General features: G+C 45.0%; 1 protein-coding gene across 1 annotated transcript in view; it reads left to right on the top strand.

Moving 5' to 3' along the window:
- Nucleotides 1–22,635, top strand: part of LOC119448574 (tachykinin-like peptides receptor 86C) — a 382,544-nt gene extending 359,909 nt beyond the window's left edge. Inside the window, exon 5 of the mRNA XM_049664211.1 lies at nt 22,244–22,635. Coding sequence (XP_049520168.1) covers nt 22,244–22,493 — 250 coding nt within the window. The 3' untranslated portion in view covers nt 22,494–22,635. The remainder of the gene's footprint in view (nt 1–22,243) is intronic.
- The last annotated feature ends 1,011 nt before the right edge of the window (nt 22,636–23,646 follow it).

The raw sequence follows: 23,646 nt of genomic DNA, 5'->3' as shown, positions 1-23,646 counted from the left end.
TGTTCTTTTTCCAGAAAGTGACTTTAAATGTTTCTTCTCAGATTTGGCTGATGGGGGGGGGGGGGCGGGGGAGACTTGAAAGTTGCTTCTCGTTCGTTGCTGTAGTTGCCTTTCTTTTTCACCAAAGTTTTTGATGTAAAGAAGTGTAAAATAATTAAAATTGCCCATATCTTGACGTCACTACGTTTGACATTAACCTGATATGCTATTGTGTTTGGTAAGTAAAAGTAAACTGGCAAACAAGACACGGTGGTTTCACCGAACTGTAACGAAGAGATGGCAACGACGTGAATACCCCAGCGAGATCGCTACAGGTGCCAGCATCCTCTTTCTTGGTAAACTTGCAGTGGGTATACAAAAATGAAACCACGTGGATGATGTGATTACGCGGTAAAGCACATGCGGATAGATTTCATTTACCCAAGTTGTGAAAACGAGAGGAGGAGGGGGGGGGGTTGAGTCGTCGAGCTTTTCGTGCCCTTGGGATTTAAAAACAGCGCAAACTACGGGCGACCGGACAAAGTCACGACACCGCCTTCGTCTGGTCTCCGTCGTTTGCGTTGTTTTTAAATCCCAAGTATGCCATACCAACTCGCCAAAGCTCCCACGTTTCCCAGCCCCTCTTCCATGTACATGGTGTCCCAACATCAGCGCCAAGATTTAAAAATATGCAATGCCACGTAGCGGTAATGTGGTTTGCTGTCGCTCGGAGATACTGCTACATAAAAGTGTTTGTTTTCCGAGCATGAAAGAATCCCGCGAATACACGCAATGTGGCTCGAGCAGCCCGTCGCGCGACAAGCAATTTGCGTGTATTGTGGGGCTTATTTCACGCTCGAAAACCCACTTTTACGTAGCACGTATTGAGCAACAGAAAGCAATAGCTGGAGCTTTTGTTGTTCTACAATTTTCTCATGAATACTTTTCATCATATTATAATATTTGAGAAGTGAATAATTATTTCGACTAATGAGGTGATTAGGCGGAATGCAAAAAATAATTTGAGTATCTTCAAGTGACGGCAAGTTAACAACATTACCTTGGTTCTTTCCAGCTAGGTGGCATCTGTATATTTTTAATCTTGGTGCATGATAGTTGGGACACCCTGTATTTATAGAAGAGAATGTACGTTAAAAAACCTAATTATTTTTGACGTTTGGCCGGAGTCCGGTATTTACTAATCACCTGACATAGGCCAGACGGCGGCAAAACATCAGAAAACATAACATGTTTTCGTAAGTACTACGTCCTCTTCTAAGTAACTGCAAATGACAGGATCGGGAATACATTCCATGTATGTATGTGTGTGTGTGTGTGTTGTGTGTGTGTGTTTGTGTGTGTTGTGCGTGTGTGTATATATGATGTGTATTATGTATATGTATGGTGTGCATGTATGTATGTTGTATGTACGTGCGTATGTATGTAAAATTGAGGCACTAAAAATATTACTAATGGAGCATGACCCCCACATTACTATTCTAACAGAAACATGGCTACGCACTGAAATTTACGCCTCCCACGTATCCTGTTTTCCGCGAAGATTGGTTGACTGAGGCTTGTGCAGTAGCAGTACTTGTCAGAAATCAAAAACATGCTGTTTTATTAAATGACTTTGCGAACTCGAACGCTTCTGTATCAAACTCTTGCCAGTAATTTATTCTCTATGCTTTGTGCAGGCCTCCAGAATAAAACTGAACTACAGGTCCATATGCAACACATACCAAAAATAAAGTATTTTGGCTGGTGATATTATTCTCCCTGCTATTGATGGGATCGTCTTGAAGTTGGAAACCACTACAACGTTACCTTCGACATTATGTTAGCACATGATTTACGCAAGTTGTGAACAAGCCAACATTTAGTTTTCTTCCCACAGTCTGGTGCTGTACTTGTTCTACGTTGGCTATCTGGTAACAGTCTTGTCAGCATTTCTATGCCAATATATTGCTGCAAATAGACAGACTTCTGAACATTGATCCAAAAACTGTTCACGTGCGGATGACGTGTCCAGTATGGATCGCATGGAAGCATTTCTTACTGATTTTGATGACAGCGATGTTTGTATTTTACAGGATCGTTTTAAGAGCATATGCCGGTATTGTCTTGTTACGTTTGTTCTTCTCTCCCCACCCCAAATGAAAGAAAGTAGGTAAGGAAACACACTGGACGGCTCGGGATATCATTCAGTTAAAACGCAGAGGGGGAAGATTAAGTACGAGGTGTGCATGACTTGAGATGACAGGAACCAACGAAAGACTTGCACGTGCAGTGCATTATTCAAAGGAACATTATTTCAGTACAACACTAGCAAACTTATATTAAACCAACCCAAAAATTTTTCGACTACTTGAACGAAAAAAACACCAGTTCGCACATTTCTGATAACGGCGCGTTATTATTCATAAACAGAGGCACATCGCTGAACAATTTAATATGTACTTTAACAAGTCTTTTCTTTTTCTGCTGCCACGCTAACATACCCACTGCCTCAGCTGATGGACTCCATGGCCGGGCTCGACTGGCGGCGCGCTCGTTTCTTCACGGCTTCTCATTCGTCGGGGAAACAATGGAGAGTTTCTCAGCACGTTTCGCCACCCGTCGGCGGTAGGGGCGCTGCGACCCTGACCCTGCTCAGCTCACATCCATCCATCCATCCATCCATCCATGCTCCGCGTACATGCGCTTGCCTTCGCGCTCGCACGATCGTTTTTCCGCGCATTTTATTCGGTGCTCTGTCAGTGTCTCAATATGAAGTAATTTGTGGGCTCCGCGCCCAAAGGACACTAATAAGTTCTTCATCCATCCATCCTGAGACGGTCGTACAGCCTTTAGTACCGCGCGGCCACAGTCAAGACTTGGCGCCGTTCATTGCACATCCGTATATAACTGCTGTGTGATGATGTATTGCTGTCTTCCGCATTGCAAGTCCCGTTCCGGAAAAACACCCGGTGTTTCTTTGCACCAGTTCCTCAGCAATGAGTTTCTAGCCCAAGTTTCTAGCGCTTTTGGACAAGATATTTGGACAAGATAGCATCAACTAATAGGGAATTATAATGGACATAACAAAGATCGTAGCCTTCTCCTCCGGATGCGCTACTCGGCAAATGCATAATTCCACTATAACTCCTTTTTATTGCGATAGCAATTATATGGACACTTCAACCGGATTTCTGCCGTCGGCGTCGTCGTCGCCGTCGCCGTCGCCGTGAGGTTCCCTATAGATAAAATCTTCGCCGCGCGCCGTATGCCCGAGCGGAAGCGTGCGGGGACGCGCGCTATCACGGAGAGCGAACGCACTCAATCTCCCACGCGCAAGCAAGGAAGCGGAACGCCAGCGCCGGAAGAAGCGGGGGGGGGGGCACTTTTACTCTGCCACCAACCGCGCTCGCCGCTCGCTCGCACCGTCGCTTATCTCCACACGGCTCTGACCTTTATGCGCCGTGCATTCGCCGCTCAGTTTCCGTTGAAGCGATAGACCGCACGCACCTTCGCCCGTTGCTGCGGCGTATGCGCTTGCTGCCAGCGTTTTGACAGTCGTTGTCTGGAGTCATTCAGTGTGATCTATTCGCGTTTGTTTGTGCGCGCTCACACCACGCTTATTCAATCGTTAGTAATAGTCGGGCCACATTTTCCAACGCACGCTACACATGCAATGCTGCCCAGGTGGGCAGTGCAGCGCTACAGGTGTGTCCCTTCGCACGCGCTGCCCACGGGAAGCACTTCTCATCAACGCCACCGTTTCACACGCGCCTTCTCTGGCCATCGAGTCTCTCTTCATGTCGGTCTACTTACGCCGCAGCACACCTGCTTACTTAATCAGCTCAGTTTACTACAATTCATATGCTACCAAAGCCGCTCACCTTACTTCGTATGACATTGCTGTGTTGCTATCGCATTAATTGCTTCGCCCTTAGGGCGAAACTGTGACACTTTTCCTCACGCAGTGACTCATTTAAGTATTCTTTTTTTTCGCGCACAGTAGTGGACTGGAACCAGCTAAAAAATGACGTCGTCTCTGCGCCAACATTAACTTCTTTTTATCATGTTTATAGTGACATTATTTGTTTGCCATGTTGCAGTGACAATGTTTTACTTCTTTAGAGTAACGTTGCGTGTGCCCAACCTGTACGCTTTGTATTTATTCAAATAACAGTTTTCTTTATTAACGTGTGCATTTTCTGTGAATACCAAACCAATGTATTCGTTATGCTTGTACCACCCTGCTAAATCACCGCATGGGGATTGCAGTATTTATAAAATAAATGTAATAAATAATAGCGTTTTTTTTCGATAAAGCCTCCGAACACCTGCCACGCAGGAATGTACTAGAAGTACTTGAAAGAGCAGTGCAGCCCTATTTACAACGCGCTTCCATCTTGAGCTGCCCTGAAGTGTTGACGACAGTCATGCGATACGATCCGCAAATCCAGAAGTTTCTGAGAATACTCCTTGTAAATCAGTCAACCAACTGACTGAAGAAAACGACAATCCGTATGTACACAAGTCGCCAAGGAAACACTTTAGATTGTAATTGTGAATTAAGACACATTTGTGAGCTACTGTGCCCGCAAGTTTTCGCCTGAAAGTATGGCAACCATTGTAAGTACATACGGAGAGCTGTTCTCCCGGCGCATGCAGCCCCAGTGAATTTAAAGAAGCTCGATGTATTAATACAGTTACACTGCATCCAATTATAAGAAGCCTAGATGAACCATTTACGAGTCCTCTACAATTAGGCGACTTGTTCTTGAATGCACGGTGAGGTAAGAAGCGCGCCCGACCCAATCTTCCAGCGTTGCGCGCGCTGCACAGATCGGCTGGGAGCAGCTGAGCAAGAGGGTGGGGTCGCAGCGCCCCCCTCCAAGCAGCGGCGATAGGCATGAACTAGCCCCGATGCGAAGGCCGTAAGAAGCGAGCGCGCGCGCCAGTCGAGCCCGGCCGTGGGACTCCATATGTGAATTTGATAAGCTACCCTAGAGGGCTCTCAATGTTACTTAACCTGAAAACTAAAACTTCTGCTGCACTTCATGATGTACCACCAAATGTTTTCCTTCGACGATATGCCGAGTCTCTCGCACAATACCTGCTAGAGGTTGGAATGCGCAAAATTTTAGACGAGACACACAGATGAGGAACACACACGACACACGGTTCCTCATATGCGTGTCTCGCCTAAAATCTCGCGCACTCCAACCTCTAGTATGGTATACCAACACGCCCTGTCTTCAACCTTCACAATACCTCGTTATCACATTTCGTGCTTGCATTTCGTGTTAAAAATTACCGAGCGAGTGGAGGACCGCTCACGTGGTCCCCATTTTTTAAAAGGGCGATCTCTGCCTTTAGGAAATTACCGTCCAATATTACTAAAATCAACTTGCTGTAAGGGAATTTAGCACATAATTGCAAAACGCATCAACGAGTTTCTTGAACAGAACAAAATCATACCAAACTCTGAACGTCGTTTTTGAAACATACTCTGCAGATGCGCTTCTAGTCACGATAATTTACTCTTTGACATTTTCTACTGATAATAGCAACCAAATTGATTTAATTGTCCACATTTTAGTAAACCTTTCGATAAGGTACTTGTCTCAGAAAATATGAAATTCCAGAATTACTTGTTTCTTGGATCGCAGAGTGCTTATCCCATCAAGAACGTGGATGGCAACACTCTACCACCCTTCGAGTCACATCTGGGGTACCGCAAGACAGTGTATTGGGCCTTTTATTCCTTTTGTATGTCAATGACATTGTTGATGTTGTCAAGCCAATTGTTCAAACTATTTGTGGATGATCACGCTTTCTTTAATGACGATCACCTGTACTATCTACCAAATGACCGGAATGATAGGCTGAATAAATTTTAGATTTGCGCAAACGATGGTGCATGACCACAAATGTAGAAAATAGTGTTGCTCTTCTCGTATCTTGCAAGAAAAACAATTCTCTCGTATTCTTAAATGTTAGACTCTTCTCCACCTAAAGAAGTTACTAGCTACAAATATTTAGGTGTCACTCTGTCTAGCCACCTATCCTGGGACCTTCATATGAACAATATTGCTGCCTTTGTGTTTCGTAAACGTTTTTTTTCTAAAACACAAACTTAAAAAAGCTCCACCATCTGTGCAACTCCTACCCTAATCCAACCGAAGATCGAGTACGCTTGTATTCCCTGGGATCCATATACTCAGTGCAACATAAATAGCCTTGAACGAATACAAAGGCAGGCTGTCCGGTTTGTGTACAACACATTTTCGACCATCGACTCTTGTGCTAAACTAATGAGAGCTAATGAAATTCCGCTACTTGAATTGCGTGGGAAAAATTACGGCTGGAACTTAGTTCCCCAATACTCAATAACAAAGTGGCACTCGCCCCTTTAGTGTATATAGGTCCAGTAACGACGACGCCAACTCACTGCCATCATGAAAATGTTTCAACCCCCTACTTTGCCTGAACTAACATATTTAAATACTCACTTCTTCCACCTACTATTGATGATTGGAATCGCTGTGCATTGTGACAATTGTATTCGTACATGTGTGTTCAATTTTCAGACCGGGAGACTGCATCGCGTCACTGAGGCGTGCGCCCCGGCTGGGGCCAAGGTTGATAGTTGAGCACTAAGCGTCGATTGTGGCGAGAGCGCACATTTCACGAGTATTGTTAATGCTTGATTATGCGCGCAGTTCAATTCGTTTTATAAAGTACATGCAAAATAGTGTTTCGTTCCAACCAACGGCTCCAGCTGAGGCCTTTTTTCGAGGACTACCTACTTCGGACCCTGCGAAGGACGCCAAGGTCGCTTCAGTATGCCTGTAGTAGGAAGTGCTGAGCGAATTAAATTAGTGCGCTTCGGTCGTTGTCACTCGGCCATGTCTTCTCCAAAACGCGGGCACATGACATACACTTCAAACGCCATTCCTTTCAAAGACGATAGTCTTTCTTGGGCTACCTAACGCGAAAAAGACTTGTAACGTCTCGTCAAAATAGGAAGAGGAAGTGAAGAGATAGACGAAGAAGAAGATCGAATGAAAACAGTAAACAGTTGATCAGTCTCGGATCCTTTACTTTACATCTGGCGCAGCCCGACAGGATGTGGGTAGAAGTACGAGTTGGTACTACTACAGCGGGACAACCGTACGTCACGTCATACCAGCCGAAGATGAAGAACAATTCCAAAAAGCGACGTCACATGCAGAGCCTGCTCGAATTCATCGCAAGTAAGGCTAAAGTCACCGAGGCGGATCTCGTCAGCCGAGTATGTGGAAGATCAATATCAAAATGTCCGCCTATGAAAAGCACTTCAGACAGTTATCAAGTAGCAAGCCCTTTCAAAATGACAATAGCCAGGACATTGCTATCTTATAGAGCGGATGTTGAAAGTGCAGGCGTCTCAAATGGAGCAACATGGAGAATTGCTTGCTATGCTAACAGAGACTCTGCGCGCTAACCATGGTGCCAAAGCTGAATTAGTGAAGCCGGACATTTTCGATGGGATGACCGCGTTGGCAACTACTTGGTTGAGGTTCTTTGAATGTGCTTGTGAAAATCACTGCTGGGGGACGTCACAGGATAAAGTGCAAAATATGAGGCTATTTCTTGTACATAATGCCAAGAAATGGTATGAGCTCTGCATAACAGACCATCCGGACGACGCCTGGGATCACTGGAGAGCAAGTTTTATATCGGCTTTTGATCAGAACCCGGTCGACCGATGGGATAAAGCTATATTTTTCAAACAACGCTCAAGTTCACTAATTGACTATTTCTACGAGGAGAGACGGCTGTTACTGTTAGCAGATCCTACTTTTCCTGAGTCGTCTATTGTACCGTTAGTCATCCACGGTATGACAAAGGAATGCCAAAGGCAAGTGCAAATAAGGTCGCCTAAGACCGTTGAAGACCTAATGGGGTGTCTTAAGGACGTTTACCATGAAGCCCCTGGGCCCGTTGCACAGCACAATTGGATCCATCCAGCCAGAGTTCATCCGCATAATACAGCCACAGCGATGACAGCATCCACCAGAAGCTCAGCTTCTATTTCCCTAGCAACCGAGACGTCAAGGAGACAAAAAACGCATAAACGTGGGTGCACAGCCCCATCCGTGTAACCAAAACGAGGCTGTCTACGTGATTCGATCAAACGTTTTACAAACGGCACCGCTTACTAATGGAAAAGACGTAAGTGCCCTAGTCGACACAGGAGCTTCATTAAGTCTGATTAATCAAACCATGTTAAAGGCAGATGACATGCGACAAGGTAAAGTGGTAACGGTTAATAGCTACGATGGATCATCTCGAACACTGCACACCTGGACAAGAGTCAGTATACATTTGGCTGGGGAGGACTTCACAGTAGAAGCACTGGTTATGCGTGATGTCGAATTCTTGTTTATACTGTCAAGACCCGACATGAAGAAGCTACGAATGAACATTTCTTGGAAAGATGAAGTGACTTTGGACTCCCTGGTTTCAAGTGTCCAGACAACGCCACAGATGAGGACTGCCAAATGCGCTAACGACATATGGACAATTTTTCCCGAACTTATATGCCTCGATACATATCCACCTGCAGCCTTTGTACCCGAAGTACCTTTTGAACTCCGCGACACGACTATCGTACGGAAGAGATCCTACAGTATTTCTCATGAAAAGAAAGTATGACTGAAACAAGAGCGGCAACAAATGCTGAACCCTGGAATAATAAGGCCCTCAACGTCACCTTTTGCGTCTCCTATAACTATTGTTCCCAAAGAAGATGGTTCACTGCGACTTTGTACTGACTATCGGCAAACCAACACCCAAACAGAACTGTATCCATTCACTATGCCTTTGATTGACAACATCATTAATGATACTGGAGGATGCCAGTGGTTCTCACGAATCGATTTGTGCAAAGTTTATGGGCAGGTACCTCTCCAGGAAAAATCAAAGTACACGGCATTTATAACACCATTCGATATATATGAATACAACCGTGTGCCATTCGGTTGGAAGAACTCGGGTGCTTGGTTTCAGCGCATGATGAACGGGGTACTTAAAGATTTCATCAGAGATTTCTGCAATGTTTATGTCGATGACATCATCATTTACTCCCGTACCGAGGAAGAGCCCTGCTCCCACGGCTCTCAAATACTAGAAGCGTTGAGCAAATCACATTTGAGAATATAGACAAGAATAAAAGTGAATTCTTTCAGAGAAAGGTTGTGTTCCTTGACAGAGTCCTGGACGGCTTCACGAAGACGACAAAGGAACAGTCCGTCCAACGAATCAAGGAAATGCATAAGCCCTATGATGTTCACTCCCTGCGTGTGTTGTTGGGATTGGCAGGACATTTTCGGGCGTTCATTAAACAATTTGCGGCGATATCCAGGTGTCTTACAAGGCTCACTCAAAAGGAAGTTCCCTTTGTGTGGAGCGAGTGCGACCGTGCATATGAAGAACTGGTGCGCGCAATATCTTCAGATCCAATCCTGATATTACCTGATTTCGCCAAACCCTTCGAGCTCTGCACGGATGCGTCCAATTATGTCACATGAGCAGTGTTATACCAACGAGATTCCAGCCAAGACAGAAGCCACCAGTTAAAGGTCATTGGCTATTACTCCTACACCTTTTCGAAAGCTGAAGTATATTACACCACCACGGAAAAGGAGGCCTTAGCACTAGTGCTGGCGTTACGATACTTCAAGAGTTATTTGGAGGGCCGTCGGTTCAAGCTTTTCACGGACAATCAGGCTTTGACATACCTTCTGAGCCTTACACAACCAAAGGGAAGAGTGGCAAGATGGATTAGCAAAATTCAGCAGTTCACGTTTGATGTTAGCCACAGACCTGGTGAAAAGCTACCTCACGCGGACGGGTTATCAAGGCTGCACATACCACCAATAAACGACGACCAAGGGGCACACGTCGCAAGTGTATGGGAAGACACTGAAGAACTAAAATTAATCGACGGAAAGTTTGTTGTACCTCAAAGCTGCATATCCCAAATATTGCGGCTCTATCATGACAGTCGACACTCAGGGGGCATGATGGTTTTTGGCGGACTTACTGGAAGATTCAGAAACGTTTTACGTGGAAAAACATGAAAGCCGATGTAGAGAATTACGTCAAGACCTGTTATCAATTTCAGACTATCAAAGCCAAGTTCCGCCCAAAAGAAAACCAGATGGCCATTCCTTTGTATTCAGATGTCCGCTTCGAAGTCGTCCATCTAGATTTCGCTGAAATCAAAAAGAAAGGGGAAGGTCTGCGCCGGACTCACTCTTTTATAGTGGCTGTTGACCAGTGCACACGTATGGCAGCGGTCAAGCTCGGGAAAGAAGATGCAAACAGTGTGATTGCACTGATGGTAAGACAATTATTCAGACACACCAAGGTGATTGTTTCTGATAATGGACCTGCATTCCGCAGCGAGAGGCTCCGTCGGTGGGCAGCAGAAAAGGGTATCACTTTGAGATTTTCAACACCATGCCACCCGGAAGGAAATGCTCGAGTGGAACGTCTCATACGTGACTTGAAGACCTTCATTTCTATATATGGAGAATTTCGTGGAGGATTGAAGTGTGCTCTTGGGGCAGCGGTTAGGCATCACAGTCAATCTCACACAGCTGTACTTGGCTGTAGCCCTCCGTTTGCTGCCTTTCAGAAGACAACGTGGTTACCGACAGATCACGAACTTTGCATAGTAGGGAAGATCCATATTCCAGAATGCAAGAAGACGTCAGAAGAATACCATATGTATAAACGTACCATGAAGAAATACTACGACTCGCGCCATGCATCTCACATGCCCAACGTACAGCCTGGAGACATGGTGCTAGTACGAAAAGGTCTTGATCGTTCGAAGACTGCTTTCACAGGTCCTTAAGTCGTCCTGAAAACGGTAAAGCAGCAAGGTATACTCAAGTCTGTGCACTTTGAAGGACCAGCAGGCAAGACAGAAGTTACAACTGTAGGTAACCTAGTGCCTTACCATCTGCGGAAGGATAGCAATAAGAGACCCGGAGAATGTAACGACCTGGTCAAAAGAAGAGGAAGTGAAGAGAGAGACGAAGAAGACGATGATCGAATGAAAGCAGTAAACAGTTGATCAGTCTCGGATCCTTTACTTTACAAAACTCTGTCTGTCACTTGATTCAACCACCCGGCCAAAACCAACCAAGCTACTAGCACTGGTGGCACACGTCAATATTATAAAGCGCAAAGGAAACATCAGGCCACTTTGAGGAAAAATGTATGTACATAAGCATAATCCGCAGCGTTCATTTAATTAAGAATACACATTGGACTGGTGTTTAGGTTAGTAAACGAAAAATCAATGCGTTAGAAATGGTGTCGAAGGTGGTGCTATGCGTTCAAAACAAGCCGACTGAAGCCGCGGCTCTGTAGCTGGCTTTAAGCCAGCAGTAATAAATGGTCCCAACCGACGGCGCGAGAGCAGGGCGAACGCGGGAAATTTGAATTGAATTCAGCAAAACCTCCATTGCATCCATCTTGGAAGGAGTGAGAGGGGAGGAGAAGAGCGTGAGGGGTGGGAGGGGGAGAGGAGAGGGTGTTACGTATCAGGGGCAGCAGAAGACTATCGTCTTTCGACGTCATTTGCAGCGCAGAAAGCAGATATGCGGCCAATTTTTTTTGTCTTCTTGTCAGCGTGGTAATGGGCATGAGTTCTCCTGAGTGTTTTCCTCGCTGTAGGGAAGCACCACTCGGAAGCTTACGAAGAAAGGAAAGAGTGGTAATTTATATTTCAGTCCGCAGTCTCTCCCTATAGAACTGCACTGTTCTTGATGCCTTCAGCCCATCGGCCTCCTCCGGAGCGTTTGATTGGACCTGTGGCTGGGAAGCATGGGCGGAGAAGGCGAAGTGTCATCGCTAGTAAATTTCTCGAGATACTTGTGTTGTTCTGGCGCCCAGCGGTTTTCTGAGCGCCCAGATTGCGGTAATTTTATGACTTACTGCTTGGTATTGCAATGAAATAATAATTACATTTTGAATTATCTTGTATGCTCGCTAAATCTCACTTATACCCATTTTACTCACTTAATCAATCTGATGGCACTGACAAGTCATATTTCATATTTTTTTCATGTTTTATGTCCGTGGGTGGCCTGCCAAGTTATGATTGAACCTCAGTTATTGAATTATGTGGTTTCACTTTATTGTTTACAACTTTTATTCCTGTATGCGAACTCTTTAAACCAGATTCGTCTTCGCTAGTTTATGCTTGTAAGGATAGCAGTTCTGTTTACATTGTAATTTCTCAGGTTACCATCTCTTGCTTAAAAGTGGCACGCTGTATAACAATGGGCTTCACAGTCGATGTTTATTTTGTCTCAGCGGGCCATTGACTGTACGTATATAATATTCTCTTCGCTGTTGATGTTGCTGAAAAGTACAGAAGAAGAGACCCATTCAGCGAGATTTGGGAGGTTCGAACAGTTGGTGCGCGTATACCATGTTCAAAATGTGAACCCAAGCGAGACCCGTCAAACTTCCATGCCTAGATGCCAGAGAGATGTTGTATCAGGAGGAGACAAAATCACCACTTGGTGTTGCTTAACGAAAACTGGTAAACTTTAAAGAAAATCGGAGTCGTTGGCAACGCTGATGATATCCCATAGCAAGCTATTTGAATCCAGTGCCAACCGCGCCCTCGCCTGCACATGCCTCCATAGTAAACGCGTAAAACGAATCGCTGGATTCCGTGCATGTTGGGGAATGGCTGAAAAGTGATGTTTTTTTTTTCCTGACGTCCACAGCAGTGTCTTCTCTTTACGATCTTCTTGACTTCTACGAAGCTCAGCACTCCTCTCGCCTAATAGACGCTCCCGACCGATTTTAGTGCCTTTACTACTTTCCCACACACGGCTGCTTTTGTTGCCGACTTTTGAATTTCTCTGTTAGCTGACACCATTCCTCTCTTGGTGACATCTTCCCTCATTACCTCTTGTCCTGCTAGTCTGTTCGAGTACCTTTCCTGGTGTACAATAGCCCGAGTCGTCTGTTCGAACATGTAGCCAGTTGCAACTACCCTGGACCCAAGTTGTTGTAAGCTGGGCAATGGAGTAGCAGCCAGCGCCCGCCAACCGGCAAAAAAAAAAAAGCTTCGCTGTGACAGACAAAAGCAGTAATCGGCAGGGATGATGAGATATCCGAGTTTAGTATCTGATATCAAGGTTCGGCATCGCTATAGTTGTTCTTTGACTTGCAAACCCATGCTATGGTTAGGCAGGTAAGGCCGACTAGGAAGACGGTAAACAAATGAAATAAAAGACCCAGTAAGCCCCACGCGCGCTGCGCTTACAAGAAACCTTTCTACATGCTCATAAACATCTGCACAGACCGGTACATTCTAGAGAGCACACCATCGTCGGCATGTTAGAAATATTCACTTCATTTTTCATTATTCTTAAATCCGTCGCATCTAGAGTGGCTGATCCCAGTGGTAACGGTGGTGGGGCAGAGCGCAAGGAAATTCGGAAGGGTGAAAAGAAGAGTAAATATAATAAATCATTACAGAAGAATACTCTCGCAGACTTTTTTAACACTCTGGAGACTGACTGGCAGTGAGGCCGCTGTTCCGGTTTATCATTCTAGCATACAAGACAACGACCTAGCATTTTACCATTAGACACGTTATGACATATGGGCAAAGGGACTTCAAGAAAGCCGTTCGCTCTCCACGACGACATCAAGGGAGTGTGTGACACAATTCCTAATGTCTGTTAGATAAGGATAGTTAGTAATCAAGCCTGGAAATACTGCGAATGGAATGAATACGGAAAAATTTCCCCTGAGCGTTCATTATACGAACCAGTGAACTGAAGCAATAATCAGCCTGGTATCAAAAACATCAGATTTTACGACGAGCAGGTGCCTAAACATGTTTATACCGCTTGTATTTCAGGATAATGTGTATTAGTTTCATACATTGAGTTTAATTATTATGACAGTGAACACTTGGCTTACAGTTGGAAACAATTCGTTGGTGTACCCAAGGCGTCACAGAGAGCGGACACAGAAAGAAATGGAACAAACAAGAACAGTCTGTTCGCGCCATGTTTTTTTTCTATCCCGTCTCTTGCACTGTTTGTACAGCAATCAATAAAGTATGACACAAGGATCACTAAACGGCAATTTGTCACTGCAATCGCGCAGGGCATCACTGGTGATACACAGATTTTTTCTACGATAGGGCGTCGATTCATATAGAAAGTACATTGCAGTTCTTTTATTGCTATTACTGGTTCAATACCATTGGGTTCGAGCTTCACAAAGCATTTTCGGAGCAGTAAGTGGCCTACTTTACATTTTGTTGCTTAATGCCAGCGCCTTAAAAAATCGCGGCCCCCTTGTCACTATGCTTGGCGCTAAATTTACACGATAGGTAATGAAGTAGTAAACTCACTGTGCGCAGTTTTTTTATTTATAAGTTACTATTTCAATGCCCGAAAATTATTTAATTATTAAGTGAGAGCCTATTTGAGGCTAATTGTTGCCATATATACAATAAAATTTCTACGAAAATTGAGCTCTATAACTGCTAATATACAAATCCATGGAGCCTTGCAAAGCTGCAAGTACGAATCTTCGGCAAATCCATTCACTGCACATTATTTCAATCTGGCTGAAAATTCATACAAGTGGCGCTCGCGCACTCTGGCGTCATGTTTGTCTCATGTATTACTAACACGAAATAATACGTTTTCCTCTGATGAGCGATTTCTAAACACGTTCAACTATTTATACTTATTTTTTAGTTTCCTAGCTACCGCTTTACTGTTTCCATATAAAGAAAACCAACATTTTTAAAAAGTCATTTGAAATGAGTTTGGGAGTAGCTTTAGACCTCATCCAAAAGAACCTAACACTACATTACGAGCGTAAAAAAGCCTTTAGCTGATATGAAGCAACAGCAACATTTGTCGTAAGAATCGTGCGCTTTTACATTGCTTTAAATTTCTTCTGCTATATCTGAATAACTCAGCGATCAATAGAGAAGAGCGCTTCAACAGTGTTACCATGAACGGCGAAAATTTGTGTAAATTTTGGGTTTTCACAATCTTCGTTATCTAAACACATCCCCTTGGCGTTTCGAGAGAATACACTCTGCGTGCATGCTGATGGCCCGTTTTTCGGTTCACTACCCTGAACGCGAATGAGCAAGTAATAGGCAGAGATTAAGAGCTTAAGCACGAGGAAGCCTTATGGTGCTTTCCAGAAGCAAAATAAAGAGCACATTTAACTGCCACATAAACACTCTTGAGAGGGATTGCGCCGGCCTCGCTTGTGGTTCGGAGACATGAGGGAGCCCGCACTTCATTATGCACCTGTTTGCCGCCCACCTAATCTACGTCCCCACCAGTCTCGCGACTATAATTTTTGCTTCAGCTGACAGCCGGGTCTTATAACCTACAATACACGCAGTTGTTTGGTTCGAAAAACAAATGGAGAAATAAAAAAGCAGACGCAGATAAGGGCGTGCGTTTAATTAGCTAAGTTGGCTGTGCATACTTGTCGGGGATTGTTTAGCGCCTAGGCAAAGCTATGAAGAAAGGCTAGAAGAGTTAAAAAAGTGTGCATATGCAAGTGATTACAGTCATCTAGCGCTAATTAACCAGTAATTGTAGTCATATCTCTATTCTTTTCACGATACTCTGGCACTGCATCATGGAGATAGTGTTAATCGCACATTAGGTGCTGTTTCGCTTGTTTTGAAGAGTTTGCCGTTCTTTCCATGAGATAACGGCTTCTGCAAAGGCAACTTGCGCGTGGATACATTATGTAAATATAGAGGAAATGATCGCTCACATAGATAACAAGAAAAGCGGTATAAGAACTTGGCTTACAGTGTAAACCGTAGGGCTCTTAAGGGTGCTCTATAGCTATAGCTCACACATTCACACCGATTTAAATCCTTAAGGTTGTTTTCTGAAAAAATAATTCGTCAAACAAGAATTCACGTAAGACCCACACTCAATCACGGACCACATCGTGTTTTGTTCTTTGTGTCCTGTGCGACATGGGGCGGTCGTACACTTTCTTGAAGACGGACAGCGAATTCTTCCGCTTCAGTATATCACAACGACTATTCATGTAAATGAGCCTCCATACAATTCAATCATATTCGCTATCAAGAAAGTCACGTTGGCGGTTGACGGAAATTTTGGCGTATAATATGTATAGCGCTACTAAGTGCCAGGTTGCGAGGGACGGTTTCGCGTCAGCGGCAACCGAATAAAAATGCGGCCCAAAAAAAGTGTCCGTTAGCTGAACTTACGGGGCACGTAAAAAGTAACCTAGCTTGGTTGAACTTTATCCTGAGCATACTAGTACGGCGTTGCTCATAGCCCGTAGTGCCGCTTCGGCGATACCAAAGGTAGATCTCAACAGCATTCCTCGCGTATGAGGTGTAGTAAGCAAACATGCGTGTGCCGTGTCGCGTGAAATGGCATGAATACGAATATACGGTCGCTTATCGCAACGGTGCTGGCATCGAAATCACTGGCATGAAAGAACGCATAGGAAGGTCTTCTTCCAACGGAAACCCGGTCGACCAGATAACCAAAGAAACACAACCAAACAACCTGTCTGTGTACTTTGTAAGCGCCACGATCGAAAAAAAGGCGAGGTCCATTGAAAACACAGCACAAGCTCTTACCCGTAACTCCGAACTCGCTTACTCGCTTGTCCGTTGCTCCCACTATCGTCTCGTCTTTGTCGTTGGGCTAGGAAAGTACAATTGATGAATGTAAACCAATTAGGCCAGTTATACGTTACGCTGCAAGTGTACAAAGAAGAGTTAATTGAGACTCGATAGCAAAAGCAACCGTTTCCCTCTTCACGGTAGGAAAGAAAAGACGAAGTGTCGATATATATATATATATATATATATATTTTATCGGCGCATGGCCGTTCCAGCGGTCGTTGTCAACATCAGCGACGAACCATGAACGAGCAAGATTGCGCCCCTTGGGGCCGATTCGTGCCTGTTCATGGCTATAATGCCAAACCCTTGCGTAACTCATGCGTCATAGTTCGCACCTCCACGTGGTCGACACGTTCGCCATGTTCGCCCTGCATAACCACTTAGAACCAGAAAGCACCATTGCGCATGATGGGTGCTCTTGTCTCTCATAAAATTCCAAGGCCCAGTAGCTGTGAGATTTTATTTGACTCTCGGTTCCGCTTTGGCGAAATGGCGGTGTTTGCGATGTGCTGCAACGTTCTGTAAACTTCACGCCTATGCTAAAAAGTACAGGAGCGCACGTTTGTTCACTCGTCATGGCGTAAATACGACCCGCCGCTTGTATTGCGAAAACTAAGGCAAATGGCGCTTTGAAGATTGCCGGAACCTCCAGTTAATACGCAAATATTACATGTTTCTCGTTCTTTTAAACTTTTACTGTTCTGACACCTTCTGCATGTGACGGGCAGAAACGAGCTGCAAATTTCGTCAATATAAATTTTGTGACAAGAATTGCATGGAAGCGCCTCGATTCCCCGGCTTTAAAGTGTCGGATCTTTCTTCTTTCTGAGGTTTTACGTGCCAAAACCAGTTCTGATTAAGAGGCACACCGTAGGGGAGGGCTCCGGATAAATTTTGACCACCTGGGGTTCTTTAACGTGCACTACAACGCAAGCACACCGGCGTTTTTGCATTTCGCCTCCATCGAAATGCGGCTGCCGCAGCCGGGATATGACCCCGCGATATAGTGTCGGATCGCATCGCGTCGCATTTTTATGTGCCACTGGCAAAGAGTGGAACCCTGCATGGAACAAATGGTGACGCGATAGTGTCGGATTGCATCGCGTCGCCATTTGTTCCATGCAGCGTTCCACTCTTTGCCAGTGGCGCATAAAAAAATGTGCTTAAGTAACGGGCATGCCGGGAACGTGGCTATAAAAGCAGAACACTGGGTGACGATTTAAAAGGATGATTGTGCGCGCTGCTCTAGTGCTTTTATTTTCTTTGGCGTGGAGTAGACAGATACTCCCGCTGTTTTATGATGCAAATCCTGGACATCAATCAATTTCTAAGCCTAAACCAATTTCTAAGATTTGGTATACGATTTGACATATCTGGCATCTAGTGCCACGGGGATGAAATAAACTATCGCATGTGTCGTCGCTCGATGTTTTTTTTTCTCCCCTTGCTATTTTTCCTGCATATTTTCCATCGCAGAAAACAGAAAAAAATCACCTATCTCGTATATCTTGCGATTTCGGGCACACTGTGACGCGCTCCTATGCGCTCAACACACCTCGTAAATTATATAACATCTTTGGAATGTGAAGCACAACTTCGCGGTGATCTTAGGTTTATTTGCCCTACAGCTTTGGTCGGTCCACCGACCGAAACGTTTGTGTAGATATACCTAAGATTACCGCAAAGATGTTCTTCTCATATATATATATATATATATATATATATATATATATATATATACAGGGTGTTTCAGCAAACACTTTCAAAATTTATTGAAGGTTGCCTGTGGCAGATAGCCCAATTCTAGTTAATGATCTGGTCTACTCGAAGAGGCGGACATTACTTGCCCACAAAATTGAAATACATAATCGACTACTCAACAAAAAATTACTAATTAAGTTGTTAACTAATGATCTGATGGCCCATATTGCAATTTACAAATTGTAGCCGTGGAGTTCGCAAGGCGGATCCACTTGGAAATATTTCTCAGGCTGACACCAGTTTCGAGATATTAATTCCCGAACTTTGCGAAGAATGTATTGGCGTTCCAGTTAATTTTGCGCTTCAATGCCTAAATCGACGTTTTGTTCAGAAACTAACTGGAATGCCAATGCATTTCTCCGCAAAGTTCTGGAATTAATATCTCGAAACTGGTGTCATCCCGGGAATTCGTTCCAAGTTTATCCGCCTTGCGAACTTCACGGCTACAATTTGTAAATTGCAATATGGGCCATCAGGTAATTAGTTAAAAACCTAATTAGTGAATTTTTGTTAATTATTCGGTTATACATTTCCATTTCTCGTGCAAGTAATGTCCGCCACTTCGAGTAGACCAGATCATTAACTAGAATTTTGCGGTCGTCCACAGGCAACCTATAGGAATTTTTGAAAGTGTTTGCTGAAACACCCTGTATATATATATATATATATATATATATATATATATATATATATATATGTCATATCAGCTACCAATTTTCGATACGTCCTGTCAGTGCCAGTGGTTCATATGTATTCTCAACTGTGGCTGTTGGATTTTTCGGTCGTTATTCATTATATAAGGTCAAGCTCCCACTGTTTTAATTGTTTCTGCGCATTGTGCTGCAGTTGCCTGCTGGAGAATATAACAGCTCCGGTGACACATATTGTGTAGGTGGGTTTCTTGGCGGCCATACTATACTGAAGAATATTTGTATGGAATCTCCCAATTCTGCACGTATCTGGACTATGAATCAACTGCGCATCATATCCGCATCAACTGACTCGAAAACATGCAGAATTATTAGAGCGGATTCTATTTTTTGCAGCGAGGTCGCTCACTCGCGAAAAATACAAAATTAGACGAAGTGCCAGCGGCCCCGAAACGGATGTTCCACATCCGTCTCCCCGGCAGGAAGCGGCACCGGCTGGCACTCGAAAGGGAATCAACAAAGCCACGTGCACAATAAATGCACGAGAACGATGTGGCAGTGCATGCGCCTTGTGGATAATCGGGGTCCATTCCTGTACCTAGGCGTGTTGTGTATTTCAGTGTATTGCGCTTCTCTTATATTTTTCTGCGCCAGCAATTGAGAACTCCAAGATATAGGTTTGCTGCTTTTGATGCGATAGCATTATAGGCGGACTTCACCTACTTTTTAAGTATGTAACAGAGAAAATACGGGACGATCTCTAAGGCAGTGCAGTATAACACAGAGCTTCAAAGCACTAGCTGTCACGCGGAAAGAATGCGAGAAACTAGCTCGTTACGCACGCGCCATACACTTCAAAGAGCGACTTTGGCGCGAGGGAAACGTGCCTGCGATCTTGGCCAAATGGTTAGAACATTGACCTGCTGTGCTGGGAAACAGAGGTTTGATCATATCATCGGTCACACGTTCATTTCTTTATAGAACTAAAGGTGGACTACACCCACTTTGAAGGTATCTAACCAAAAACTGGACGTGTGTTGAATATACGCGAGCACGTCAAATTGTGCACGAAATCGCAAGTTCGTAAGAGATACGAGGTATATGAAAGCCACTTTTATAAGAGTTTGCAAGGTTGCTCGTTATGCACGTGCACGCAGCTGTCGAGAGGGCACAATCATCACAATTTAAGTATGGCATCGCATACTTAGAGTCAGCCGCACTAAGTCCAAGGCTATTTTTTTCTGCCCTTTACGTTCTCTGCAAACAGTCAGATAGAGAGCGAATTGGTTCTTTATGAAGAAGGAAAAGGTTGGCGCTATCTTCTGCAGCCTTTGAGGGAGCATGGATCAGCGCCAACAGTGAAGTAGTCCTTCTGAGACCACCTCCTCACCCTTACCTTCACCTTTACCGTAGGGAAAAAACAAATAAACCTTCTCATCCCTGCAGCTGTGATGCAATCTGATGCCAGTACGGTATTGAGCAGCTGGGATCTTTACGTGGGATGTTCGCTCCTGGCGGACGCTGGGAGTGGCGGCGTCTGTGCAGGAATTTTTGGTGGCCACAATGGGCGCCATTACAGTGTCTGTTCTATAGAACAGCGCTGATAAGGGCTAACTATAGTTAGCCCTTATCAGCGCTGTATTCTTCGGCACCGTTGATAAGTGTTAGCTGCATACGCAATGTGTTTCGCCATGGAATTTGAGTGCGTGTGTCTTGAAACTAGGCTGCTATAACGTAAAATGCTTCCAAACTGTTTTGACTCCAAACTCCTGACGTAAAATTTACGTAACCACCGACGCAAGCATCGGGCGGTGACCCGCAGCGTTGTCTGAACAATCCAATCAAACACTCTCCTCGTTTATAGGAGGTCACCTTTGTTCGCTTTCAAAACCAATATCATAGTCTACAATCAGCTGTTTTTCTTATCTAATTGGCTGACAAGAGCCGAGGAGCACGCTCTAGTGGAGAGGGTTTCAATGGGGCCGAGTCAGCACAGTGAAAATAGATAACCGCATGAAGAGGGTGGTGCCGGCTTCTCTGATTGGTCCACTTCGCCTTACTTAGCTTGGGGTGGCTGGTCGAAAACCGCGGTGGCGTGCAACAGACGGATAAGAATGCTGCTAAAACGGATCCTCAGCATGGAAGAGTTGGCAGAGCGATGTCATATGCATGCCGAAAGGGCTCGATAACGTTTTACTGCCATGCAAAAAGGTTTATCATGCGCAAAGAAATACATGCTCACCGGCAGGTGCGAGAGGGCCTGAGCAATCGGCGGGCAGCCATCTTCTATTCCTTTCGGAATGGGGTAGTCTGTGGCTATTCAGAAAAATTGTTAGTTTTGTTCGGCATATTAATGCATTTTTTCCGCGTACACGTCACTTTGACGTGGTTTCGCACCGCCCGAGAGACAGGCGAAGTGGACGTAGCCAGAAAAGATTTGACCAATAGCAGAAAGCTAATGGTGAAAAGGCGTCGAATCAGGAATGATTGTTTTGCTTTTGTGCGGTGTAATCATAGATAATCAGTGTGTACACGTTATATCAAATGGGGAGCTATCGCGGTTTTCGTGACGTCGCGTGACAGACAGGCGAAGTTGGGAGTGGCCCAAAAATGGTTTGACCAATCATGGAGGCCGATTGCAGAAATTGGAATCAAAACAGTTTGGAATTCTTTTACGTTATAGCGCCCTAGTGTTATGCACTGAATTTCTGCTAAGCGGATGTAACTTCATTATTGCTTTGCTTGAATCCCGCAATTCTGAATGGTGGCCTAACGCGAATAACTACTGCAAAGTTAATTATTATTGCTTCTATATTGACCGCCTCTTGAAAGTATTAATGTAACTTATTGTATGTTCACGGATTAGCCCAATCTGCCATAGCTGATTCCTACTTTCTGTTTAGATTCAGTAAAAAACTTTCTGCTTACCATCGATTCTTTTCGTCCGACAGTTCAACTCCTGTCTTTTCTAAACGTGAACAGAAACGTCAAACCTAACCGTAACATAATCGGGATGAGTGACTCCGTTGATTCTATTTGGTTTAAAATATACCTACATTACACTTCGCAAGCACGCACTAATGCCAGTGTTCGGAATTCCGTATGGACGCAGGTTCAAGGGATACTTCCGCACATTCCTATGCGGTCGCTGTTGGTCCAAGCCGGGGGCCGCGGACAAGCCATGCGCCACCACGAGCCCGCAGGCCCAGCTGCGCTCGCTACGCTACTCGTCGGCCAAGGCGACGCAGAGCTTCACCCTCAAGAGTTTTCCCACGAGGGCCGCCTCGACGCACCGACAAGCGGTCACGTGCGGCAACGGCACCACAGCGCCGCCTTCGGGGCTGGCCATCAACGACGGATGAAAATAAATGTATTGGCGCCGGAGCGATCAACCGAGAATGAATGAAGAAATGAGGTGGCAACCGCTCACTTAGTTACCCGTGCTTTTAGATGGCACCCTAGGGTGCGTGACCGGGTGTGCGCGGAATACATCGAAATAAAATGAAAAGCAAAATGGGGCTTCGCTGAAAAGCGCGTTTCACTGTAACTTGAAGCGACCCGCCGCGGTGCCAGAGTGGCTATGACGTTCTGCTGCTGACCGTGAGGTCGCGGGTCCAGTTCCCGGCACTGGTGTGCGTGTTTAGATTACAGCGCTGTGCGAGAGATGCTCGTGTTACTTTGATTTAAGAGCGTAGTAAAGATCCCCAGGCGGTCAAAGTTTACCCAGAGCACCGTGCTGCGGCGCATCTCATAGCACGTCGCTTGCTTTCAGGCGTTTAAACACAGCAGTTAAATATTAAGGTTAGAGCGAGAGATTCGGAAAATACCCGAAAAACGTTCTCCTTAGTTCCTTTACCGTGAACTCTCAGGCCCCAAATGCCGCTACAAATTACTGCTCCATATTTTTGTTTCATACTTTTTTTTTCTTTTCTTTAGAGAAATGGCCCCAGTATTTGACATTGGTTCTATAGTTCAGCGCAACTGAGTGGCCATTAAAGCTTTGCTCGCACCAAAAGAACGGCTTGGTTGCCTACAGGTAATACTCTGCCAGTCAGCCTGTCATTGTGGTAGCCGTGGCGCAGGGACCAGCATAGGACATTAGGCTAACCTTTTTCAGTGCACTCAAGCACAGCTTACGAGTTAGATGCATTCTTGGCCCTCCGTGGTGGCCCAGTGTCTATGACATTGTGCTGCTGAAAAAGTGGTCGAGGGTTCGATTTGCGGCTGCGGCGAACGCATTCCGATTGGGGCAGAACGCAAAAGCAGTCGTGCATCAGGACTTGCGTGCACTTCAAAGAAGCTTAGGTGGCCAAAATGAGCCCGGAACACTCCCCTGTGTGGCGTTGCTCATAACCCGCTGTGCAGTGTTGGGACGTTATACTCCACTATTTAATTTTATTCTTAGATGCATTACTGGAGCAATCAAACCACGACCACCGTAACAAATCTATAGCAGAAGCTGGGAGCGAACACCGACCATCGTTGGCACCAGCAGCATAGTGCATATCCGGTGGT

The sequence above is a fragment of the Dermacentor silvarum genome, chromosome 1 (genome assembly GCF_013339745.2).
Source record: "Dermacentor silvarum isolate Dsil-2018 chromosome 1, BIME_Dsil_1.4, whole genome shotgun sequence".
NCBI classification, from domain to species: domain Eukaryota; kingdom Metazoa; phylum Arthropoda; class Arachnida; order Ixodida; family Ixodidae; genus Dermacentor; species Dermacentor silvarum.
The sequence above is the reverse complement of the archived record's forward strand: the minus strand, read 5'-3'. Positions and strand labels throughout refer to the sequence as shown.